We start from the raw sequence: 27,581 nt of genomic DNA on the forward strand, positions 1-27,581 counted from the left end.
ACAGCTGGAACGTGATTAAAACAACATGAACTAGTGTGCTGAGACACACCATAGCATAGAATGTTGCAAAAACAGCCAAAAACACCTAAATATGGCATGTCGAAAAAAAGATGAAAAAAGCAAGGCTATAGTAAGGCAAAAATGTCAAAAAATGACATTTCCCAAAAACAGCTGAAAACTGCTAAAAACTGCAGAAAATAGCGTGCTGAGACACACCATAGCATTGAATGTTGCAAAAACGTTAAAACAGACCCTAATTTGGCATGTCGAAACAAAAAGTGAAAAAAAGCAAGGCTATAGTAAGGCAAAAATGTCAAAAAATGGCATTTCCCAAAAACAGCTGGAACGTGATTAAAACAACATGAACTAATGTGCTGAGACACACCATAGCATAGAATGTTGCAAAAACAGCCACAAACACCTAAATATGGCATGTCGAAAAAAAGACAAAAAAAGCAAGGCTATAGTAAGGCAAAAATGTCAAAAAATGGCATTTCCCAAAAACAGCTGAAAACTGCTAAAAACAGCAGAAAATAGCGTGCTGAGACACACCATAGCATAGAATGTTGCAAAAACGTCAAAAAAGACCCTAATTTGGCATGTCGAAAAAAAATGTGAAAAAAGCAAGGCTATAGTAAGGCAAAAATGTCAAAAAATGGCATTTCCCAAAAACAGCTGAAAACTGCTAAAAAGTGCAGAAAATAACGTGCTGAGACACACCATAGCATAGAATGTTGCAAAAACGTCAAAAAAGACCCTAATTTGGCATGTCGAAAAAAAGATGAAAAAAGCAAGGCTATAGTAAGGCAAAAATGTCAAAAAATGGCATTTCCCAAAAACAGCTGAAAACTGCTAAAAACTGCAGAAAATAGCGTGCTGAGACACACCATAGCATTGAATGTTGCAAAAACGTCAAAAAAGGCCCTAATTTGGCATGTCGAAAAAAAAAGTGAAAAAAAGCAAGGCTATAGTAAGGCAAAAATGTCAAAAAATGACATTTCCCAAAAACAGCTGAAAACTGCTAAAAACTGCAGAAAATAGCGTGCTGAGACACACCATAGCATTGAATGTTGCAAAAACGTTAAAACAGACCCTAATTTGGCATGTCGAAAAAAAAGGTGAAAAAAGCAAGGCTATAGTAAGGCAAAAATGTCAAAAAATGACATTTCCCAAAAACAGCTGGAACATGCTTAAAACAACATGAACTAGTGTGCTGAGACACACCATAGCATAGAATGTTGCAAAAACAGCCAAAAACACCTAAATATGGCATGTCGAAAAAAAGATGAAAAAAGCAAGGCTATAGTAAGGCAAAAATGTAAAAAAATTACATTTCCCAAATACAGCTGGAATGTGCTTAAAACAACACGAACTAGTGTGCTGAGACACACCATAGCATAGAATGTTGCAAAAACAGCCAAAAACACCTAAATATGGCATGTCGAAAAAAAGATGAAAAAAGCAAGGCTATAGTAAGGCAAAAATGTCAAAAAATGGCATTTCCCAAAAACAGCTGAAAACTGCTAAAAACTGCAGAAAATAGCGTGCTGAGACACACCATAGCATTGAATGTTGCAAAAACAGCTAAAAACAACTAAATATGGCATGTCGAAAAAAAGAAAAAAAAGCAAGGCTATAGTAAGGCAAAAATGTCAAAAAATGACATTTCCCCAAAACAGCTGAAAACTGCTAAAAACTGCAGAAAATAGCGTGCTGAGACACACCATAGCATTGAATGTTGCAAAAACGTTAAAACAGACCCTAATTTGGCATGTCGAAAAAAAAATGTGAAAAAAAGCAAGGCTATAGTAAGGCAAAAATGTCAAAAAATGGCATCTCCCAAAAACAGCTGAAAACTGCTAAAAAGTGCAGAAAATAGCGTGCTGAGACACACCATAGCATAGAATGTTGCAAAAACGTTAAAACAGACCCTAATTTGGCATGTCGAAAAAAAAATGTGAAAAAAGCAAGGCTATAGTAAGGCAAAAATGTCAAAAAATGGCATTTCCCAAAAACAGCTGGAACGTGATTAAAACAACATGAACTAGTGTGCTGAGACACACCATAGCATAGAATGTTGCAAAAACAGCCAAAAACACCTAAATATGGCATGTCGAAAAAAAAAGATGAAAAAAGCAAAGGCTATAGTAAAGGCAAAAATGTCAAAAATGACATTTCCCAAAAACAGCTGAAAACTGCTAAAAACTGCAGAAAATAGCGTGCTGAGACACACCATAGCATTGAATGTTGCAAAAACGTTAAAACAGACCCTAATTTGGCATGTCGAAAAAAAACAGATGAAAAAAGCAAGGCTATAGTAAGGCAAAAATGTCAAAAAATGGCATTTCCCAAAAACAGCTGGAACGTGATTAAAACAACATGAACTAATGTGCTGAGACACACCATAGCATAGAATGTTGCAAAAACAGCCACAAACACCTAAATATGGCATGTCGAAAAAAAGACAAAAAAAGCAAGGCTATAGTAAGGCAAAAATGTCAAAAAATGGCATTTCCCAAAAACAGCTGAAAACTGCTAAAAACTGCAGAAAATAGCGTGCTGAGACACACCATAGCATAGAATGTTGCAAAAACGTCAAAAAAGACCCTAATTTGGCATGTCGAAAAAAATGTGAAAAAAGCAAGGCTATAGTAAGGCAAAAATGTCAAAAATGGCATTTCCAAAACAGCTGAAAACTGCTAAAAAGTGCAGAAAATAACGTGCTGAGACACACCATAGCACTGAATGTTGCAAAAACGTCAAAAAAGACCCTAATTTGGCATGTCGAAAAAAATGTGAAAAAAAGCAAGGCTATAGTAAGGCAAAAATGTCAAAAAATGGCATTTCCCAAAAATAGCTGGAACATGCTTGAAACGACATAAACTAGTGTGCTGAGACACACCATAGCATAGAATGTTGCAAAAACAGCCAAAAACACCTAAATATGGCATGTCGAAAAAAAAAGATGAAAAAAGCAAGGCTATAGTAAGGCAAAAATGTCAAAAAATGGCATTTCCCAAAAACAGCTGAAAACTGCTAAAAACTTCAGAAAATAGCGTGCTGAGACACACCATAGCATTGAATGTTGCAAAAACAGCTAAAAACAACTAAATATGGCATGTCGAAAAAAAAAGATGAAAAAAGCAAGGCAATAGTAAGGCAAAATGTCAAAAATGACATTTCCCAAAACAGCTGAAAACTGCTAAAACAGCAGAAAATAGCGTGCTGAGACACACCATAGCATTGAATGTTGCAAAAACGTTAAAACAGACCCTAATTTGGCATGTCGAAAAAAAAATGTGAAAAAAAGCAAGGCAATAGTAAGGCAAAATGTCAAAATGGCATCTCCCAAAAACAGCTGAAAACTGCTAAAAAGTGCAGAAAATAGCGTGCTGAGACACACCATAGCATAGAATGTTGCAAAAACGTTAAAACAGACCCTAATTTGGCATGTCGAAAAAAAAATGTGAAAAAAGCAAGGCTATAGTAAGGCAAAAATGTCAAAAAATGGCATTTCCCAAAAACAGCTGGAACGTGATTAAAACAACATGAACTAGTGTGCTGAGACACACCATAGCATAGAATGTTGCAAAAACAGCCAAAAACACCTAAATATGGCATGTCGAAAAAAAAGATGAAAAAAGCAAGGCTATAGTAAGGCAAAAATGTCAAAAAATGACATTTCCCAAAAACAGCTGAAAACTGCTAAAAACTGCAGAAAATAGCGTGCTGAGACACACCATAGCATTGAATGTTGCAAAAACGTTAAAACAGACCCTAATTTGGCATGTCGAAACAAAAAGTGAAAAAAAGCAAGGCTATAGTAAGGCAAAAATGTCAAAAAATGGCATTTCCCAAAAACAGCTGGAACGTGATTAAAACAACATGAACTAATGTGCTGAGACACACCATAGCATAGAATGTTGCAAAAACAGCCACAAACACCTAAATATGGCATGTCGAAAAAAAGACAAAAAAAAACAAAGGCTATAGTAAGGCAAAATGTCAAAAATGGCATTTCCCAAAAACAGCTGAAAACTGCTAAAAACAGCAGAAAATAGCGTGCTGAGACACACCATAGCATAGAATGTTGCAAAAACGTCAAAAAAGACCCTAATTTGGCATGTCGAAAAAAAATGTGAAAAAAGCAAGGCTATAGTAAGGCAAAAATGTCAAAAAATGGCATTTCCCAAAAACAGCTGAAAACTGCTAAAAAGTGCAGAAAATAACGTGCTGAGACACACCATAGCATAGAATGTTGCAAAAACGTCAAAAAAGACCCTAATTTGGCATGTCGAAAAAAATGTGAAAAAAGCAAGGCTATAGTAAGGCAAAAATGTCAAAAAATGGCATTTCCCAAAAATAGCTGGAACATGCTTGAAACGACATAAACTAGTGTGCTGAGACACACCATAGCATAGAATGTTGCAAAAACAGCCAAAAACACCTAAATATGGCATGTCGAAAAAAAAAGATGAAAAAAGCAAGGCTATAGTAAGGCAAAAATGTCAAAAAATGGCATTTCCCAAAAACAGCTGAAAACTGCTAAAAACTGCAGAAAATAGCGTGCTGAGACACACCATAGCATTGAATGTTGCAAAAACGTTAAAACAGACCCTAATTTGGCATGTCGAAAAAAAAATGTGAAAAAAAGCAAGGCTATAGTAAGGCAAAAATGTCAAAAAATGGCATCTCCCAAAAACAGCTGAAAACTGCTAAAAACTGCAGAAAATAGCGTGCTGAGACACACCATAGCATAGAATGTTGCAAAAACGTTAAAACAGACCCTAATTTGGCATGTCGAAAAAAAAATGTGAAAAAAGCAAGGCTATAGTAAGGCAAAAATGTCAAAAAATGGCATTTCCCAAAAACAGCTGGAACGTGATTAAAACAACATGAACTAGTGTGCTGAGACACACCATAGCATAGAATGTTGCAAAAACAGCCAAAAACACCTAAATATGGCATGTCGAAAAAAAAAGATGAAAAAAGCAAGGCTATAGTAAGGCAAAAATGTCAAAAAATGACATTTCCCAAAAACAGCTGAAAACTGCTAAAAACTGCAGAAAATAGCGTGCTGAGACACACCATAGCATAGAATGTTGCAAAAACGTCAAAAAAACCCCCTAATTTGGCATGTCGAAAAAAAATGTGAAAAAAGCAAGGCTATAGTAAGGCAAAAATGTCAAAAAATGGCATTTCCCAAAAACAGCTGGAACGTGATTAAAACAACATGAACTAGTGTGCTGAGACACACCATAGCATAGAATGTTGCAAAAACGTCAAAAAAGGCCCTAATTTGGCATGTCGAAAAAAAAGTGAAAAAAAGCAAGGCTATAGTAAGGCAAAAATGTCAAAAAATGACATTTCCCAAAAACAGCTGAAAACTGCTAAAAACTGCAGAAAATAGCGTGCTGAGACACACCATAGCATAGAATGTTGCAAAAACGTCAAAAAAGACCCTAATTTGGCATGTCGAAAAAAAGATGAAAAAAGCAAGGCTATAGTAAGGCAAAAATGTCAAAAAATGACATTTCCCAAAAACAGCTGAAAACTGCTAAAAACTGCAGAAAATAGCGTGCTGAGACACACCATAGCATTGAATGTTGCAAAAACGTTAAAACAGACCCTAATTTGGCATGTCGAAAAAAAAGGTGAAAAAAGCAAGGCTATAGTAAGGCAAAAATGTCAAAAAATGACATTTCCCAAAAACAGCTGGAACATGCTTAAAACAACATGAACTAGTGTGCTGAGACACACCATAGCATAGAATGTTGCAAAAACAGCCAAAAACACCTAAATATGACATGTCGAAAAAAACAGATGAAAAAAGCAAGGCTATAGTAAGGCAAAAATGTCAAAAAATGACATTTCCCAAAAACAGCTGAAAACTGCTAAAAACTGCAGAAAATAACGTGCTGAGACACACCATAGCACTGAATGTTGCAAAAACGTTAAAACAGACCCTAATTTGGCATGTCGAAAAAAAAAGTGAAAAAAAGCAAGGCTATAGTAAGGCAAAAATGTCAAAAAATGGCATTTCCCAAAAACAGCTGGAACGTGATTAAAACAACATGAACTAGTGTGCTGAGACACACCATAGCATAGAATGTTGCAAAAACAGCCAAAAACACCTAAATATGGCATGTCGAAAAAAAAAGATGAAAAAAGCAAGGCTATAGTAAGGCAAAAATGTCAAAAAATGACATTTCCCAAAAACAGCTGAAAACTGCTAAAAACTGCAGAAAATAGCGTGCTGAGACACACCATAGCATTGAATGTTGCAAAAACGTTAAAACAGACCCTAATTTGGCATGTCGAAAAAACAATGTGAAAAAAAGCAAGGCTATAGTAAGGCAAAAATGTCAAAAAATGGCATTTCCCAAAAACATCTGAAAACTGCTAAAAACTGCAGAAAATAGCGTGCTGAGACACACCATAGCATTGAATGTTGCAAAAACGTTAAAACAGACCCTAATTTGGCATGTCGAAAAAAAAATGTGAAAAAAAGCAAGGCTATAGTAAGGCAAAAATGTCAAAAAATGACATTTCCCAAATACAGCTGGAACGTGCTTAAAACAACACGAACTAGTGTGCTGAGACACACCATAGCATAGAATGTTGCAAAAACAGCCAAAAACACCTAAATATGGCATGTCGAAAAAAAAAGATGAAAAAAGCAAGGCTATAGTAAGGCAAAAATGTCAAAAAATGACATTTCCCAAAAACAGCTGAAAACTGCTAAAAAGTGCAGAAAATAGCGTGCTGAGACACACCATAGCATAGAATGTTGCAAAAACGTCAAAAAAACCCCCTAATTTGGCATGTCGAAAAAAAGATGAAAAAAGCAAGGCTATAGTAAGGCAAAAATGTCAAAAAATGACATTTCCCAAAAACAGCTGAAAACTGCTAAAAACTGCAGAAAATAGCGTGCTGAGACACACCATAGCATTGAATGTTGCAAAAACGTTAAAACAGACCCTAATTTGGCATGTCGAAAAAAAAGGTGAAAAAAGCAAGGCTATAGTAAGGCAAAAATGTCAAAAAATGACATTTCCCAAAAACAGCTGGAACATGCTTAAAACAACATGAACTAGTGTGCTGAGACACACCATAGCATAGAATGTTGCAAAAACAGCCAAAAACACCTAAATATGGCATGTCGAAAAAAAACAGATGAAAAAAGCAAGGCTACAGTAAGGCAAAAATGTCAAAAAATGACATTTCCCAAAAACAGCTGAAAACTGCTAAAAACAGCAGAAAATAGCGTGCTGAGACACACCATAGCATAGAATGTTGCAAAAACAGCCAAAAACACCTAAATATGGCATGTTGGAAAAAAAAGTGAAAAAAAGCAAGGCTATAGTAAGGCAAAAATGTCAAAAAATGACATTTCCCAAAAACAGCTGAAAACTGCTAAAAACTGCAGAAAATAGCGTGCTGAGACACACCATAGCATTGAATGTTGCAAAAACGTTAAAACAGACCCTAATTTGGCATGTCGAAAAAACAATGTGAAAAAAAGCAAGGCTATAGTAAGGCAAAAATGTCAAAAAATGGCATTTCCCAAAAACATCTGAAAACTGCTAAAAACTGCAGAAAATAGCGTGCTGAGACACACCATAGTATTGAATGTTGCAAAAATGTTAAAACAGACCCTAATTTGGCATGTCGAAAAAAAAATGTGAAAAAAAGCAAGGCTATAGTAAGGCAAAAATGTCAAAAAATGACATTTCCCAAAAACAGCTGGAACGTGCTTAAAACAACACGAACTAGTGTGCTGAGACACACCATAGCATAGAATGTTGCAAAAACAGCCAAAAACACCTAAATATGGCATGTCGAAAAAAAACAGATGAAAAAAGCAAGGCTATAGTAAGGCAAAAATGTCAAAAAATGACATTTCCCAAATACAGCTGAAAACGGCTAAAAACTGCAGAAAATAGCGTGCTGAGACACACCATAGCATAGAATGTTGCAAAAACGTCAAAAAAGACCCTAATTTGGCATGTCGAAAAAAAGACAAAAAAAAGCAAGGCTATAGTAAGGCAAAAATGTCAAAAAATGGCATTTCCCAAAAACAGCTGGAACATGCTTGAAACGACATAAAATAGCGTGCTGAGATACACCATAGCATAGAATGTTGCAAAAACAGCCAAAAACACCTAAATATGACATGTCGAAAAAAAACAGATGAAAAAAGCAAGGCTATAGTAAGGCAAAAATGTCAAAAAATGACATTTCCCAAAAACAGCTGAAAACTGCTAAAAACAGCAGAAAATAGCGTGCTGAGACACACCATAGCATTGAATGTTGCAAAAACGTTAAAACAGACCCTAATTTGGCATGTCGAAAAAACAGATGAAAAAAGAAAGGCTATAGTAAGGCAAAAATGTCAAAAAATGACATTTCCCAAAAACAGCTGAAAACTGCTAAAAACAGCAGAAAATAGCGTGCTGAGACACACCATAGCATTGAATGTTGCAAAAACGTTAAAACAGACCCTAATTTGGCATGTCGAAAAAACAGATGAAAAAAGAAAGGCTATAGTAAGGCAAAAATGTCAAAAAATGACATTTCCCAAAAACAGCTGAAAACTGCTAAAAACGGCAGAAAATAGCGTGCTGAGACACACCATAGCATTGAATGTTGCAAAAACAGCCAAAAACAACTAAATATGGCATGTCGAAAAAAAGATGAAAAAAGCAAGGCTATAGTAAGGCAAAAATGTCAAAAAATGGCATCTCCCAAAAACAGCTGAAAACTGCTAAAAACTGCAGAAAATAGCGTGCTGAGACACACCATAGCATAGAATGTTGCAAAAACGTTAAAACAGACCCTAATTTGGCATGTCAAAAAAAATTTGAAAAAAAGCAAGGCTATAGTAAGGCAAAAATGTCAAAAAATGGCATTTCCCAAAAATAGCTGGAACGTGATTAAAACAACATGAACTAGTGTGCTGAGACACACCATAGCATAGAATGTTGCAAAAACAGCCAAAAACACCTAAATATGGCATGTCGAAAAAAAAAGATGAAAAAAGCAAGGCTATAGTAAGGCAAAAATGTCAAAAAATGGCATTTCCCAAAAACAGCTGAAAACTGCTAAAAAGTGCAGAAAATAGCGTGCTGAGACACACCATAGCATTGAATGTTGCAAAAATGTTAAAACAGACCCTAATTTGGCATGTCGAAAAAACAATGTGAAAAAAAGCAAGGCTATAGTAAGGCAAAAATGTCAAAAAATGGCATTTCCCAAAAACAGCTGGAACGTGATTAAAACAACATGAACTAGTGTGCTGAGGCACACCATAGCATAGTATGTTGCAAAAACAGCCAAAAACACCTAAATATGGCATGTCGAAAAAAAAAGATGAAAAAAGCAAGGCTATAGTAAGGCAAAAATGTCAAAACATGACATTTAACAGAAACAGCTGAAAACTACATGATATAAAATGTCGAGACACGTCATAGTATAGAATGCCGAAAAAGACAATCGATTTGTTTAACATGTTCATCAATCAGGAGCAGCAGCTGTTTGAACAACCATTGACTGGAAAATCCCCAGAAGCAGGAGGAGGAAACTTCTACCCAAACATGACACCCGAAGCAGGAGGAGGAAGTTTTCTATTCAAACACATCACCTCAAGACTAGTGAATGAGGAGAGATGGAGAGTGGAGAGAGTGGTGATGCAGCAGACCTCCAGAGAAAAGAACAGATCACTGTGTGTGCTTTTTGTGCTTTTGCCTTATCTTGCTTAGACTCTGTGTTTGATGGTATAAATAACTCCTGGTAAAGTGAGGCAACTGTTGTTTGTGATTTACGCTTTTGACATTATTATCTTTGAATAAAGCCTGCCTTGAGTAGTTTTAACCATTTTTTTGCCATCCATGTGTGTTTGTCTTTTCATCCTTCTGAATCTGGTGAGTGTCTAAAAGACAAAATGATGCTAGGACAAAAGCAAACTTTCAGTTAACTCCGTGACTTTCACCGACTACAAATGTCTAAAAACTCTCAAACAAAGAAGGGAGGGTGATACCAGAGGTACACCCAGAGTATGTTGAAAAATTGACCAAAAACATGAAACTATAATTGGTCTAAAAATATCAAAACATGACATTTCCCCAAAACTGCTAAAACTGCTAAAAATTAAAAACATTAGCGTCCAGACACATGCCATAGCATATGATGTTGAAGAACAGGACCAAAAAACCAAAATATGGCATGTCCAAAAAATGACCAAAACAGCAAGGCTATAGTAAGGCAAAAATGTCAAAAAATGACATTTCCCAAAAACAGCTGGAACATGCTTAAAACGACATAAACTAGTGTGCTGAGACACACCATAGCATAGAATGTTGCAAAAACAGCCAAAAACACCTAAATATGGCATGTCGAAAAAAAAAGATGAAAAAAGCAAGGCTATAGTAAGGCAAAAATGTCAAAAAATGGCATGTCCCAAAAACAGCTGAAAACTGCTAAAAACTGCAGAAAATAGCGTGCTGAGACACACCATAGCATTGAATGTTGCAAAAACGTCAAAAAAGACCCTAATTTGGCATGTCGAAAAAAAGACAAAAAAAAGCAAGGCTATAGTAAGGCAAAAATGTCAAAAAATGACATTTCCCAAAAACAGCTGAAAACTGCTAAAAACTGCAGAAAATAGCGTGCTGAGACACACCATAGCATTGAATGTTGCAAAAACGTTAAAACAGACCCTAATTTGGCATGTCGAAAAAAAAATGTGAAAAAAAGCAAGGCTATAGTAAGGCAAAAATGTCAAAAAATGGCATTTCCCAAAAACGGCTGGAACGTGATTAAAACAACATAAACTAGTGTGCTGAGACACACCATAGCATAGTATGTAGCAAAAACAGCCAAAAACACCTAAATATGGCATGTCGAAAAAAAAGATGAAAAAAGCAAGGCTATAGTAAGGCAAAAATGTCAAAAAATGACATTTCCCAAAAACAGCTGAAAACTGCTAAAAACTGCAGAAAATAGCATGCTGAGACACACCATAGCATAGAATGTTGCAAAAACGTCAAAAAAGACCCTAATTTGGCATGTCCAAAAAAAAATGTGAAACAAAGCAAGGCTATAGTAAGGCAAAAATGTCAAAAAATGGCATTTCCCAAAAACAGCTGAAAACTGCTAAAAAGTGCAGAAAATAACGTGCTGAGACACAGCATAGCATAGAATGTTGCAAAAACGTCAAAAAAGACCCTAATTTGGCATGTCGAAAAAAAATGTGAAAAAAAGCAAGGCTATAGTAAGGCAAAAATGTCAAAAAATGGCATTTCCCAAAAATAGCTGGAACATGCTTGAAACGACATAAACTAGTGTGCTGAGACACACCATAGCATAGAATGTTGCAAAAACAGCCAAAAACACCTAAATATGGCATGTCGAAAAAAAAACAGATGAAAAAAGCAAGGCTATAGTAAGGCAAAAATGTCAAAAAATGGCATTTCCCAAAAACAGCTGAAAACTGCTAAAAACTGCAGAAAATAGCGTGCTGAGACACACCATAGCATTGAATGTTGCAAAAACGTCAAAAAAGGCCCTAATTTGGCATGTCGAAAAAAAAAGTGAAAAAAAGCAAGGCTATAGTAAGGCAAAAATGTCAAAAAATGACATTTCCCAAAAACAGCTGAAAACTGCTAAAAAGTGCAGAAAATAACGTGCTGAGACACACCATAGCATAGAATGTTGCAAAAACGTCAAAAAAGACCCTAATTTGGCATGTCGAAAAAAAAATGTGAAAAAAGCAAAGGCTATAGTAAGGCAAAAATGTCAAAAAATGACATTTCCCAAAAACAGCTGAAAACTGCTAAAAACTGCAAAAAATAGCGTGCTGAGACACACCATAGCATAGAATGTTGCAAAAACAGCCAAAAACACCTAAATATGACATGTCGAAAAAAAGATGAAAAAAGCAAGGCTATAGTAAGGCAAAAATGTCAAAAAATGACATTTCCCAAAAACAGCTGAAAACTGCTAAAAACTGCAGAAAATAACGTGCTGAGACACACCATAGCACTGAATGTTGCAAAAACGTTAAAACAGACCCTAATTTGGCATGTCGAAAAAAAAATGTGAAAAAAAGCAAGGCTATAGTAAGGCAAAAATGTCAAAAAATGGCATTTCCCAAAAACGGCTGGAACGTGATTAAAACAACATAAACTAGTGTGCTGAGACACACCATAGCATAGTATGTTGCAAAAACAGCCAAAAACACCTAAATATGGCATGTCGAAAAAAAAGATGAAAAAAGCAAGGCTATAGTAAGGCAAAAATGTCAAAAAATGACATTACCCAAAAACAGCTGAAAACTGCAAAAAACTGCAGAAAATAGCATGCTGAGACACACCATAGCATAGAATGTTGCAAAAACGTCAAAAAAGACCCTAATTTGGCATGTCGAAAAAAAAATGTGAAAAAAAGCAAGGCTATAGTAAGGCAAAAATGTCAAAAAATGGCATTTCCCAAAAACAGCTGAAAACTGCTAAAAAGTGCAGAAAATAACGTGCTGAGACACACCATAGCACTGAATGTTGCAAAAACGTTAAAACAGACCCTAATATGGCATGTCGCAAAAAAAATGTGAAAAAAAGCAAGGCTATAGTAAGGCAAAAATGTCAAAAAATGGCATTTCCCAAAAATAGCTGGAACATGCTTGAAACGACATAAACTAGTGTGCTGAGACACACCATAGCATAGAATGTTGCAAAAACAGCCAAAAACACCTAAATATGGCATGTCGGAAAAAAAAGATGAAAAAACCAAGGCTATAGTAAGGCAAAATGTCAAAAATGGCATTTCCAAAAACAGCTGAAAACTGCTAAAACTGCAGAAAATAGCGTGCTGAGACACACCATAGCATTGAATGTTGCAAAAGCGTTAAAACAGACCCTAATTTGGCATGTCGAAAAAAAAAGTGAAAAAAAGCAAGGCTATAGTAAGGCAAAAATGTCAAAAAATGACATTTCCCAAAAACAGCTGAAAACTGCTAAAAAGTGCAGAAAATAACGTGCTGAGACACACCATAGCATAGAATGTTGCAAAAACGTTAAAACAGACCCTAATTTGGCATGTCGAAAAAAAAATGTGAAAAAAAGCAAGGCTATAGTAAGGCAAAAATGTCAAAAAATGACATTTCCCAAAAACAGCTGAAAACTGCTAAAAACTGCAAAAAATAGCGTGCTGAGACACACCATAGCATAGAATGTTGCAAAACAGCCAAAACAGACCCTAATTTGGCATGTCGAAAAAAGATGAAAAAGCAAGGCTATAGTAAGGCAAAAATGTCAAAAAATGACATTTCCCAAAAACAGCTGAAAACTGCTAAAAACTGCAGAAAATAACGTGCTGAGACACACCATAGCATTGAATGTTGCAAAAACGTTAAAACAGACCCTAATTTGGCATGTCGAAAAAAAAAGGTGAAAAAAAGCAAGGCTATAGTAAGGCAAAATGTCAAAAATGGCATTTCCCAAAAACAGCTGAAAACTGCTAAAAACTGCAGAAACTAGCGTGCTGAGACACACCATAGCACTGAATGTTGCAAAAACGTTAAAACAGACCCTAATATGGCATGTCGAAAAAAAAATGTGAAAAAAGCAAGGCTATAGTAAGGCAAAAATGTCAAAAAATGGCATTTCCCAAAAACAGCTGGAACGTGATTAAAACAACATGAACTAGTGTGCTGAGACACACCATAGCATAGAATGTTGCAAAAACAGCCAAAAACACCTAAATATGGCATGTCGAAAAAAAACATGAAAAAAGCAAGGCTATAGTAAGGCAAAAATGTCAAAAAATGACATATCCCAAAAACAGCTGAAAACTGCTAAAACTGCAGAAAATAGTGTGCTGAGACACACCATAGCATAGAAAGTTGCAAAAACAGCCAAAAACACCTAAATATGGCATGTCCAAAAAAAACAGATGAAAAAAGCAAGGCTATAGTAAGGCAAAAATGGCAAAAAATGACATTTCCCAAAAACAGCTGAAAACTGCTAAAAACTGCAGAAAATAACGTGCTGAGACACACCATAGCACTGAATGTTGCAAAAACGTTAAAACAGACCCTAATATGGCATGTCGAAAAAAAAATGTGAAAAAAGCAAGGCTATAGTAAGGCAAAAATGTCAAAAAATGGCATTTCCCAAAAACAGCTGGAACGTGATTAAAACAACATGAACTAGTGTGCTGAGACACACCATAGCATAGAATGTTGCAAAAACAGCCAAAAACACCTAAATATGGCATGTCGAAAAAAAACATGAAAAAAGCAAGGCTATAGTAAGGCAAAAATGTCAAAAAATGACATTTCCCAAAAACAGCTGAAAACTGCTAAAAACTGCAAAAAATAGCGTGCTGAGACACACCATAGCATAGAATGTTGCAAAAACAGCCAAAAACACCTAAATATGACATGTCGAAAAAAAGATGAAAAAAGCAAGGCTATAGTAAGGCAAAATGTCAAAAATGACATTTCCAAAAACAGCTGAAAACTGCTAAAAACTGCAGAAAATAGCGTGCTGAGACACACCATAGCATTGAATGTTGCAAAAACGTTAAAACAGACCCTAATTTGGCATGTCGAAAAAAAAGGTGAAAAAAGCAAGGCTATAATAAGGCAAAAATGTCAAAAAATGACATTTCCCAAAAACAGCTGGAACATGCTTAAAACAACATGAACTAGTGTGCTGAGACACACCATAGCATAGAATGTTGCAAAAACAGCCAAAAACACCTAAATATGGCATGTCGAAAAAACAGATGAAAAAGCAAGGCTATAGTAAGGCAAAATGTCAAAAATGACATTTCCCAAAAACAGCTGAAAACTGCTAAAAACTGCAGAAAATAACGTGCTGAGACACACCATAGCACTGAATGTTGCAAAAACGTTAAAACAGACCCTAATTTGGCATGTCGAAAAAAAAATGTGAAAAAAGCAAGGCTATAGTAAGGCAAAAATGTCAAAAAATGGCATTTCCCAAAAACAGCTGGAACGTGATTAAAACAACATGAACTAGTGTGCTGAGACACACCATAGCATAGAATGTTGCAAAAACAGCCAAAAACACCTAAATATGGCATGTCGAAAAAAACAGATGAAAAAGCAAGGCTATAGTAAGGCAAAAATGTCAAAAAATGACATTTCCCAAAAACAGCTGAAAACTGCTAAAAACTGCAAAAAATAGCGTGCTGAGACACACCATAGCATAGAATGTTGCAAAAACAGCCAAAAACACCTAAATATGGCATGTCGAAAAAAAAACAGATGAAAAAAGCAAGGCTATAGTAAGGCAAAAATGTCAAAAAATGGCATTTCCCAAAAACAGCTGAAAACTGCTAAAAACTGCAGAAAATAGCGTGCTGAGACACACCATAGCATTGAATGTTGCAAAAACGTTAAAACAGACCCTAATTTGGCATGTCGAAAAAAAAGGTGAAAAAAGCAAGGCTATAGTAAGGCAAAAATGTCAAAAAATGACATTTCCCAAAAACAGCTGAAAACTGCTAAAAACTGCAGAAAATAGCGTGCTGAGACACACCATAGCATTGAATGTTGCAAAAACGTTAAAACAGACCCTAATTTGGCATGTCGAAAAAAAAGGTGAAAAAAGCAAGGCTATAGTAAGGCAAAAATGTCAAAAAATGACATTTCCCAAAAACAGCTGAAAACTGCTAAAAACTGCAGAAAATAGTGTGCTGAGACACACCATAGCATTGAATGTTGCAAAAACGTTAAAACAGACCCTAATTTGGCATGTCGAAAAAAAAGGTGAAAAAAGCAAGGTTATAGTAAGGCAAAAATGTCAAAAAATGGCATTTCCCAAAAACAGCTGGAACATGCTTAAAACAACATGAACTAGTGTGCTGAGACACACCATAGCATAGAATGTTGCAAAAACAGCCAAAAACACCTAAATATGGCATGTCGAAAAAAAACAGATGAAAAAAGCAAGGCTATAGTAAGGCAAAAATGTCAAAAAATGACATTTCCCAAAAACAGCTGAAAACTGCTAAAAACTGCAGAAAATAACGTGCTGAGACACACCATAGCACTGAATGTTGCAAAAACGTTAAAACAGACCCTAATTTGGCATGTCGAAAAAAAAATGTGAAAAAAGCAAGGCTATAGTAAGGCAAAAATGTCAAAAAATGGCATTTCCCAAAAACAGCTGGAACGTGATTAAAACAACATGAACTAGTGTGCTGAGACACACCATAGCATAGAATGTTGCAAAAACAGCCAAAAACACCTAAATATGGCATGTCGGAAAAAAAAGATGAAAAAAGCAAGGCTATAGTAAGGCAAAAATGTCAAAAAATGACATTTCCCAAAAACAGCTGAAAACTGCTAAAAACTGCAGAAAATAGTGTGCTGAGACACACCATAGCATTGAATGTTGAAAAAACGTTAAAACAGACCCTAATTTGGCATGTCGAAAAAAAAGATGAAAAAAGCAAGGCTATAGTAAGGCAAAAATGTCAAAAAATGGCATTTCCCAAAAACAGCTGAAAACTGCTAAAAACTGCAGAAAATAGCGTGCTGAGACACACCATAGCATTGAATGTTGCAAAAACGTTAAAACAGACCCTAATTTGGCATGTCGAAAAAAAAGGTGAAAAAAGCAAGGCTATAGTAAGGCAAAAATGTCAAAAAATGGCATTTCCCAAAAACAGCTGGAACGTGATTAAAACAACATGAACTAGTGTGCTGAGACACACCATAGCATAGAATGTTGCAAAAACAGCCAAAAACACCTAAATATGGCATGTCGAAAAAAAGATGAAAAAAGCAAGGCTATAGTAAGGCAAAAATGTCAAAAAATGACATTTCCCAAAAACAGCTGAAAACTGCTAAAAACTGCAGAAAATAGCGTGCTGAGACACACCATAGCATAGAATGTTGCAAAAACAGCCAAAAACACCTAAATATGGCATGTCGAAAAAAAACAGATGAAAAAAGCAAGACTATAGTAAGGCAAAAATGTCAAAAAATGACATTTCCCAAAAACAGCTGAAAACTGCTAAAAACTGCAGAAAATAGTGTGCTGAGACACACCATAGCATTGAATGTTGAAAAAACGTTAAAACAGACCCTAATTTGGCATGTCGAAAAAAAAGATGAAAAAAGCAAGGCTATAGTAAGGCAAAAATGTCAAAAAATGGCATTTCCCAAAAACAGCTGGAACGTGATTAAAACAACATGAACTAGTGTGCTGAGACACACCATAGCATAGAATGTTGCAAAAACAGCCAAAAACAACTAAATATGGCATGTCGAAAAAAAGATGAAAAAAGCAAGGCTATAGTAAGGCAAAAATGTCAAAAAATGACATTTCCCAAAAACAGCTGAAAACTGCTAAAAAGTGCAGAAAATAGCGTGCTGAGACACACCATAGCATAGAATGTTGCAAAACAGCGTTAAAACAGACCCTAAATATGGCATGTCGAAAAAAAAGGTGAAAAAAGCAAGGCTATAGTAAGGCAAAAATGTCAAAAAATGACATTTCCCAAAAACAGCTGAAAACTGCTAAAAACTGCAGAAATTAGCGTGCTGAGACACACCATAGCATAGAATGTTGCAAAAACAGCCAAAAACACCTAAATATGGCATGTCGAAAAAAAAACAGATGAAAAAAGCAAGACTATAGTAAGGCAAAGATGTCAAAAAATGACATTTCCCAAAAACAGCTGAAAACTGCTAAAAACTGCAGAAAATAGTGTGCTGAGACACACCATAGCATTGAATGTTGAAAAAACGTTAAAACAGACCCTAATTTGGCATGTCGAAAAAAAACAGATGAAAAAAGCAAGGCTATAGTAAGGCAAAAATGTCAAAAAATGGCATTTCCCAAAAACAGCTGAAAACTGCTAAAAACAGCAGAAAATAGCGTGCTGAGACACACCATAGCATTGAATGTTGCAAAAACGTTAAAACAGACCCTAATTTGGCATGTCGAAAAAAAAATGTGAAAAAAAGCAAGGCTATAGTAAGGCAAAAATGTCAAAAAATGGCATTTCCCAAAAACAGCTGGAACGTGATTAAAACAACATGAACTAGTGTGCTGAGACACACCATAGCATAGAATGTTGCAAAAACAGCCAAAAACAACTAAATATGGCATGTCGAAAAAACATGAAAAAAGCAAAGGCTATAGTAAGGCAAAAATGTCAAAAAATTACATTTTTCAAAAACAGCTGAAAACTGCTAAAAACTGCAGAAAATAGCGTGCTGAGACACACCATAGCATTGAATGTTGCAAAAACAGCCAAAAACACCTAAATACAGCATGTCGAAAAAAAAAGATGAAAAAAGCAAGACTATAGTAAGGCAAAAATGTCAAAAAATGGCATTTCCCAAAAACAGCTGAAAACTGCTAAAAACTGCAGAAAATAGCGTGCTGAGACACACCATAGCATTGAATGTTGCAAAAACAGCTAAAAACAACTAAATATGGCATGTCGAAAAAAAAAGATGAAAAAAGCAAGGCTATAGTAAGGCAAAAATGTCAAAAAATGACATTTCCCCAAAACAGCTGAAAACTACTAAAAACTGCGGAAAATAGCGTGCTGAGACACACCATAGCATAGAATGTTGCAAAAACGTTAAAACAGACCCTAATTTGGCATGTCGAAAAAAAACAGATGAAAAAAGCAAGACTATAGTAAGGCAAAGATGTCAAAAAATGACATTTCCCAAAAACAGCTGAAAACTGCTAAAAACTGCAGAAAATAGCGTGCTGAGACACACCATAGCATAGAATGTTGCAAAAACGTCAAAAAAGACCCTAATTTGGCAGGTCGAAAAAAAATGTGAAAAAAAGCAAGGCTATAGTAAGGCAAAAATGTCATAAAATGGCATTTCCCAAAAACAGCTGGAACGTGATTAAAACAACATGAACTAGTGTGCTGAGACACACCATAGCATAGAATGTTGCAAAAACATCCAAAAACCCCTAAATATGGCATGTCGAAAAAAAGACAAAAAAAAGCAAGGCTATAGTAAGGCAAAAATGGCAAAAAACGACATTTCCCAAAAACAGCTGGAACATGCTTAAAACGACATAAACTAGTGTGCTGAGACACACCATAGCATAGAATGTTGCAATAAGGCACCAAAACACCTTGATATGGCATGTTGAAAAAAAAGACGAAAAAAGCAAGGCTATAGTAAGGCAAAAATGTCAAAAAATGACATTTCCCAAAAACAACTGAAAACTGCTAAAAACTACAGAAAATAGCATGCTGAGACACACCATAGCATAGAATATTGCAAAAACATCAAAAAAAGACCCTAATTTGGCATGTCGAAAAAAAAAGATGAAAAAAGCAAGGCTATAGTAAGGCAAAAATGTCAAAAAATGACATTTCCCAAAAACAGCTGAAAATTTCTAAAAACTGCAGAAAACAGCGTGCTGAGACACACCATTGCATAGAATGTTACAAAAAAGCACCAAAACTCCTTGAAATCGCATGCCGTGAAAAAGACGAAAAAAGCAAGGCTATAGTAAGGCAAAAATGTCAAAAAATGACATTTCCCCACAACAGGTGAAAACTGCTAAAAACAACATAAAATAGCGTGCTTAGACACACCATAGAATAGAATGTTTCAAAAATAGCAATAAAGATCCTAATTTGGCATATCGAAAAAAAATCTTGCTTTGAATCTTTGTTAGAAGGTAAAAGAAACTCCTGTAAAAGGGATTGAGGTAACTGTTGCTTTTGATTTACGCTTTTTTTTTATCTTTGAATAAAGCCTGACTCAAGAGGTTTCAACCTTTTTCTTCCATCCCTGGGTGTTCACCTTTTCACTCATCTGAGAATCTGGTGAGTGTCTAAAAGACAAAAAAGAAAAACGTTGCTTGACAAAAGCAAACTTACAGTTTGATGCATGGCTTTGGCCGACTACGAGTGATTAAAAACTTGCAAAAACAACTGGAAATGCCATACTATAGTATGGAGAAAAATGTCAAAATTTGAAATGTCCAAAAAACAGCTGAAAAGAACATAAAAAAGCATGCTCAGACATGCCATAGCATTGAATGTTGCAAAAACTGCTATAAATACCATAATATAGCATGTCAAAAACAACTGAAAATGCTTTATAATACTATGGCGAAAAATGTCAAAATATGATATGTCCAAAAAACAACTAAAAACCACATAAAATAGCATGTCGAGACACGTCATATTGTATAATGTCAAAAAAACATCCAAAAACATCATATATATCATTTAAAAAAAACGACCTAAAACGTCATAGTATACTATTTCTTAAAAAATAATAAAAATAAAATATGACTGAAATAATGCCTGAAAACAAAATATCATAGACTGTAGAGACACTTCATTGTATACCCTGTTGAAAAAAAGGCCAAAAACGTCATGTTGACATGTTGAAAAAATGGCTGGAAATGACATTGTATAGTATGTTGAAAAATCACGTTTTCTGACTAGCAAAAAAATGTCTGAAAACCGCATATTTTAGATTATAGATAGACCTCATAGTATAGCATGAAGAAAAAAAGGCTAAAATATTGTAATATATCATTTTGGAAAAAAATGACTCAAAACAACATTGTATAGTATGTCGAAAAATATCAAAATTGTACATGTTGAAAAAACAGCTATAAAACTACAAATTATAGCTTGTAGAAACACGTCACTGTATACCATGTTGAAAGAAATGCCAAAACTATCATAATATAGCATGCTTAAAAAATGGCTGAAAACAACATAGTATAGTATGTCAAAAAATCTCACATTTTGACATGTTGAACAATTGAATAATTGAATACCACATATTATAGCTTGAGACGCCTCATTGTATCGCATGTTGAAAAAATGGCTGAAAACAATATAGTGTAGTATGTCGAAAAATCTCACATAAGTCTTTCTAGCTGACTCTTGCATATATGCAGACATTTTATAAATATGAACTGTTTCTGTGAAATAAATAAATAAACAACATTAAAATTGATGGAAATTCCTAAAAACAATGTTAATTTACTGTTTCTTCCCATAACTAAATCTTGTAGACATTGACATGAGTAACATTAGTTAAACTCTAACCTTATCAAACATGCGGTTAAGGAGACGTGGGACCACAGGGAAGACTGTTGGCCGCAGCGTTTTCAAATCATCCATCAAAAGTCGAATGTCCCCCTGGAAATAGCCGATTCGAGCTCCATGGATCAGGATGACACCCTGTTGAATAGAGAGAGTTGCTTATTTTTACTTCTTGCAAGTTAAGTCAGTGTCACAATTTAACCACACGAGGGCATTGTGAACATTTCACTACATATCCAGTGTGGTTTTTTTTTTAACACCACTGCATGTTTTTCCAAAATTAGAAGCTGTTATTGGTCATGTATTCTATTAAGTTACCTTAAAGGTCGAGGAATGCTTAAAAATGTATGGATCTTAAATGAATCAAAACAGCTATCAAGGACATGAAGTTGAGCAAACACATTTTTTTGGCGTCAGTGCAGAACACCACACACTTTATCTGTTTTTTTTTTTTTAAAGCAGCAGGTCATTTGATCTGTAACTTTGATGATAATGAATGTGTTTTTTTTCCTTCATTTTAGCAGCATCTGTACAAGACGTCACTGAAATACAGTAGTCGAAAATTAACAAAATTATAACATAAATATCAAAATATCTGCTCAAAGAATAGACAATATTAAGAATCTGGTTATCATTTAATGTCCACTTTCCTGAGCGTTAGATACTCAGTGTTACACACGTCAGTCAGTACTCAAAAGTATTCGATAAGCAGCCCTAAAGCTGAAGTTAAGTTTAAAGGAAATCATAAAAACATCCCACTAAGACTAAATATTAAAAACACTGTATTCTGAATAATTTCGACAGTTATATGACTGTTTAAACCCCATCAATACTTTCATTAATCAATATATCTGAAGGTAAGTAAGTCCAACACATACCTGTACAACCCTCTCAAACATGTGAGCTAGGGGGAGATAGGATATATGAATGTCATGGAGGTTCAGCATGCAGTGTACCTGCAGAGGACACACAAACACAACATGCATGTATGCAGGTCAAGCTTGGCGTACTGTACCTCCACCACCCTCTCAAACATGTGGGCCAAAGGAAGGAACGAGATGAGCACATCTTTATTGGAGGGCTTCAGTATGCCCTGGATAACAACATACGTGGGAAGGAGGAGGGAGGAAGGAATAGACAAAGGAGAAGATGCAAGATGTATAGGAAAACATGAAGGGGTCAAACAGGGTTACCTGAATCAGACAGGTTTTAGGTTTTAAGATAGACTTATCAAAAATCTAAGCTTTTACATTTTACTTGATGCAAATATCATGAATGAAAAGAAGGTTTGGTAGGTCAGGCAGCACAATTCAGTCAAAGGAAGCTATTTACTACGTGTTTATACATGTGCCTAGAAAATAACAAATTGTGATGAAATTGTTTCTTTTGCTCTCCATGAAAATTGAAGTGTAACAAAATGTAGGGTGTAAATTGCTTTACTTGTCCTACTCAAAATCCAATATACTTGTACTGATAGAGAAGACTGTTTATGCTTCTCTACTTCAGACAACTGGTCTTTACTGCCTTGTCTTTAATGTGCACTTCTAGTAAAGAAAAAAAAATAAACAGATTAAATTATTTGCATGCGTGCAGAAGAAGTGCAGGTACTTTTTCAGCTCTGAATTAAAGCTGAAGTTTCACTTTCATGCTGAAACTCAAAACAATGATTTTGAAAAGTGAAGGAAACCCCTGGGGAAATTACTCCTTCAAATAAATGAATACAAAAAAAATGTAAAGGAATATTAATGAATTTACAAAAAAAATCAAAGAATCCATCATAAAAACAAGAGGAATGCATTTGCATACATTATAAGACAATCTCATTTATATTAAGATTCAATACTCAAATTTTATATCTACCAACTCCAGCTGATATGTTTGTTTACCTCTGTTATTTTAATGAAAGCTGCAGTGTTGGAGATTACATTTCCATGAGTAAGCATTGCACCTTTTGGGTTTCCTGAAAGGAAAACGATGATTAGGATTATACACGAGGTAAAAAAAAAAAAAAAAACCTCTAAAAGTTTAACATTGCAAACAAGTTGTGTAATTACCTGTAGTTCCAGATGTAAAGCAGATAATTGCGAGGTCCTCTGGTTTCGGGGGCTGTAATCAGATCACAGATCTACACTTAGCATATGAAGCTTGAATTGCATAATGTGTCATATGTTATGTGTAATGTCTTGTCATACAATTAAAAGGTCAAATGAGGCGTGCTTTTCCTACTCACCATTGGTTTTTGGTGGTTTGCTTTACCCACAGCCTGGAACCAACACAAAACATACAGTGAGATAGGCTTATACTGTGTCTGCAGGAAGGGCCAATAATGATCATGCTTTAAACACACATCACCTGGACTGAATGAAGGGTTGACTCAAACAGCAACAGGAGGGTGCAGCTAATTTGCCTCAACATTTGCTGATATTTGCTGCTCAGTGTCTAGATGTTGCAATAATGTGTAGAAAGATGAAGAGGTTGTTCTTCTCACCTCAAACTCCTTTAAACTCAGAATCTCAATGCCACACTCCTGTCCACGTGTCACCAGCTCACTGTCAAACGCTTCCATGAGCACAACTGTCTTTACAGTTCGCCCTTTCCCACTGACACAGTCCAGAATCATCCGAGCCTTTTCGGGTACATCACAGATCACTGTTGAGATGGAGGCTGAAAAACAGATGGCACCAAATTAACCACTTAGTTTGTATCAGTATCAGTGCCCTTGATCTAGAGCGCTGCGATAATACTGAAGGTTGTGTGTCATTAGTTTGAAGGTGAACTCTTGTGTACCTTTGTCGATAATATAGCCTATGGCTTCAGTACCAAGCGTGTCGTAAAGTGGAACTGCAGCCATAGAGTATGTGTAACAGGCCAGCTCTGAAATGGTCCACTAAGAAGAAAAAACAAACAAAACAGAAAACTGTTGATGCTTTTTTTTCTGAGTCAGAACAGTGCAATGTTAATTCATGGATGATGCCATTTGTTGTACCTCTGGCCTGTTCTGGGAAAAGATGCCAATGAACTTGTCTCCCGTATGAGAGTGTCCTCTGTGAAGGAGAGCAGAACCGATGTGCTCTGCCCTGTCTGCCACCTGTGCAAAATAAAAAGAGAGGTCTGTTTTTGGCTGGACCGCAGCATGCGGTCGCAGCACTATACATGGGGTTTTCTGCAAGCGAGCGAGCAAGATCGCACAATTGGTCAGTGTGACTGAGATGTTATGCAGCTGTTTTCTTATTGGCCATTGTTCTTTCAAATTGCATAGGCGCCGAAACAGTGGACACGCTGACAAAAGCTGACGGTCCTGTATTACTGTTACATTATTCCCCATTCTCTGTAAGCAGTGTAACATGGCAGCATGGTGGTAAAATAGCAAGATAGACAGCTAGAAACCATCTGTGGTTGTTCTGTCAGTTTTAGTCGGAGAAGAGTGAGAGGATCATCTAAGAAACAGCTGCTTCTGTAACACACGAGCCTACATATAGTATGTTTAAATGTTTTTAACTGATATATGTCACAGTGGCAATGCCGTTATGAAGTGAAGAAGAAAATCAGACACTGATTGAAACTGGGGGGAAAATTACATGTTACAGTGTTGGACTGGGTGCCAACGCAAAGACAGAAATCTCTGTTTGTTAATCAGCGGTGAGAGGAAGATTCACAAACTGTCGGTATCAGTGGAGCTTGGCTTTGACAGGGGCTGCAGGCAGCTCAGCCTCCGCCAGTCACACAGGGACATTCAACCCCAGGTCCGACCGGAGATGCAGAGGGAGGATGTGTTAATGATCAGCAGGTACAGCTCCAGAGAAAGCAGCTCCCCTCCACTGTGTGACTGTGATTCACACAGAGTGTACTGTTCTGCATTAACATATATTTCAAGGTTGCTAACGCTTTATTATTATTACAAGGGGCAGATGTAGAGATTTGGGTGCCTGGGGCCGAAGGCACATTGCCTTATTTTCAACCTTTCTCTTAATTCAATATAAAATATCCCTAAAATATGTCTTCAGTTTACTCAATGATAGTAAAGATGTCCCTGAGGGAAAAAGGTTGGGAACAACTGTACACGGTCCTGCCATATACTAGGTTTTCACCTAATGTTGTTTAAATTGGGACTTTTAAATTGGGACTTGGCTAGTTGCGTATTTAGGAGATAGTTAATGTTAGACTTCTATGTCTGTGGTCTTTGTCTCACCTCTCTGTAAGACTGCCACTCGTATGGCTGGTTTGGTTTCCTTGATCCCAAACAGGGTCCATCATCTGAGAAAGAAAATAAAGCTCCCTTTTAATCTACATTCACTGGAGGACTTGTGTCACATGTAACTTATACAAACACTCACTTGATACTCGGATCCCTCGCTGGAACACTTCATACATTGTGCGTGCATCATTGTAGAAGTGTGTCATGTGCTCGTTGCTGTCATTCAGTCCTGACCTTCTTGCACGTTCTCCACCCTACAAAAAAAAAAGACAAACCCACAAAGTTATGATGAGCACTGATGAAACCTTTGACACCACTTCCTCAGGACAATTCAGAACATTTCCTATAGTGTGAGCACAAGAGAGAAGATGGAGAGCAAGGATTTAATTTGGAGCACAGCTGCACACAGGAGCATGTGTTTCTTTGTAATAGAGGATTCTGTGTGGCAGTGGTTCCAAACTGGTCCAGCCAGTGGGTCCAGATTTCTCCTTAGTCATAAGTTTAAGGTCCACACATAAGACAAATTACCTCATATTCAATCTAATTTGACAAAATGTTAATAACACATTGGCTTAAAACAATTAAATAAATCATATTGCAAGAATAAAGTACAATTTATTTAAATCAAGGGTGTTTCTAGGATTTGTGGACATTGGGGGCTCAGCTTGGAACTCTGCGAAATATAAAAATAAAAAATAAAAACCACTGGCCCATGGGTTTGTAAGGCATATTTTCTTTAAAAAATGCTGCCCTTTTTTTCTTTAAAACTTTTTGGCAATGTATGAAATGTGTTTTTTTTTACAAAATTAAAAAGTCACTTGTGATCCATTCAGAATGGACCTGCGACCAACTTTTGGATTGTCACCCACCAGTTGGGAAGCACTGCCGTGTAGTACATGACGCAACTTTTTTCATTTGAGCTGAAATGTGCAAAGACAGAAAACAGTGAAACAAATGAAGCAATAGTTGGTGCACGTGATGTTCACTCAGCAGAGAAAAACCTAAGTAGTTCCCAGTAACGCCAAGTTGAAAATGTTACAACAGAAAACTGAAATCAAGGCTCTTCATTTTCTCTTTTTTCTGCTACAAACAAAAATGTACCGTTGCAATTACAGCCTTTTCAGAGTACACATGGAAGCTTGATGTTTACTGATTTAAGGGCATTGCACACCAAGTAAATATTTTCATCCAAAATGGTTGCACATTTAAAAATAAATACCATCTTGCATTGTCTAAATCACACTGACTCCAAAACTTTCCCCTAAAAGTTTTTGCAAGAGGTTAGATTTTCTGCATTATTGACATTCATCCAAAACCTCAGAGAGTTGTTTATATGTGGCGTAACCAGCAGAACACTTACATCCACAACATGAGAGAGAAACAGGACGCACAATATCGTTTTTTAACTTAGGTAGCCTACTTTCAATAGATCAGATAGTAACATTCAGGTGGATAATGATGTTGTAAAAGAGACTGAAGACCCCATGGACAGGAGGGAGGGAGGGAGAGAGAGAGCATGCAGCAGAGTAGAGAGCAGTAACACCAGTTGAGAGAAGGGAGTGAGTGTGTCCTTTCATTTTGTCTCGCATTGTAATATGGACTTGGTGTTCAAAGGCCTTTCATTATGACAGACACATATTTAGTACTATACATCATGACTTACACAAGTGTCTCCTGAAACATTTCCAATACGTTGGGTATGAGGAAACCCTTTCTAAGTGCAACTGGAACAAATGTTTCATTAAAAATTAATACATAATTTGTCAATTCTTTATAAATCAATTATCAGCCATTCATACTGTAAGACTGACCTCTGGGTTGCTAGCAAACAAAGCAAGCTTCTTGCTAAAGGAGGATGAATACCAACCAAGGGGATTTGTCACAACCTGGCAACCCAAAGGTTGTTGTTATTGATATCTTAAATTAAGTTTGATAATTATTTTTTTAATCATAAATAAAACAATTTATTAAAGCTAACAGGCCTTAAAGGTTCTTTGTTCGAAAGTGGGACTGGAACAATACAAATCAAATATCGGTAAAGCATATTTTACCAGCACAGCAAACTTTAGCTGGTCTGAGATTAACTTTGTAGCACTTTAAGGGTGATGACGAGTGACATTGTCAAGCTTGTAATTTTAGGGACTTCTGCTGTAATTGAAGTCCCTCTCCAGACATGTTAAAATACTTATATAAGTACCATTTGTTGTTTAACATGGTTTTCCCCACATAATAGTTTTTTTTAAAAATCTCTGAAAAGAGCCTAGAAGCAGATGTACTGATGTTTTAGCTGCAG

General features: G+C 35.9%; 1 protein-coding gene across 3 annotated transcripts in view; it reads right to left on the minus strand.

Moving 5' to 3' along the window:
• acsl1a (acyl-CoA synthetase long chain family member 1a) overlaps positions 1 to 27,581 on the minus strand; it is a 55,332-nt gene that overhangs the window by 11,587 nt on the left and 16,164 nt on the right. For 2 of the 3 annotated variants that reach the window (XM_042484569.2, XM_042484567.2), the window contains 10 exons: positions 25,428 to 25,542; positions 25,283 to 25,347; positions 24,080 to 24,181; positions 23,881 to 23,980; positions 23,582 to 23,757; positions 23,324 to 23,356; positions 23,148 to 23,199; positions 22,980 to 23,053; positions 21,972 to 22,049; positions 21,097 to 21,231 (listed from right to left, as the gene is read on the minus strand). In XM_042484569.2, coding sequence (XP_042340503.1) covers positions 21,097 to 21,231; positions 21,972 to 22,049; positions 22,980 to 23,053; positions 23,148 to 23,199; positions 23,324 to 23,356; positions 23,582 to 23,757; positions 23,881 to 23,980; positions 24,080 to 24,181; positions 25,283 to 25,347; positions 25,428 to 25,542 — 930 coding nt within the window. Of the gene's footprint in view, positions 1 to 21,096; positions 21,232 to 21,971; positions 22,050 to 22,108; positions 22,187 to 22,979; positions 23,054 to 23,147; positions 23,200 to 23,323; positions 23,357 to 23,581; positions 23,758 to 23,880; positions 23,981 to 24,079; positions 24,182 to 25,282; positions 25,348 to 25,427; positions 25,543 to 27,581 lie in introns of all 3 variants that reach the window. The other variant, XM_042484568.2, reaches the window with a different exon arrangement.

Source organism: Plectropomus leopardus, chromosome 3, assembly GCF_026936395.1.
Source record: "Plectropomus leopardus strain MGB_pleo_1.0 chromosome 3, ASM2693639v1, whole genome shotgun sequence".
NCBI classification, from domain to species: Eukaryota; Metazoa; Chordata; class Actinopteri; order Perciformes; family Serranidae; genus Plectropomus; species Plectropomus leopardus.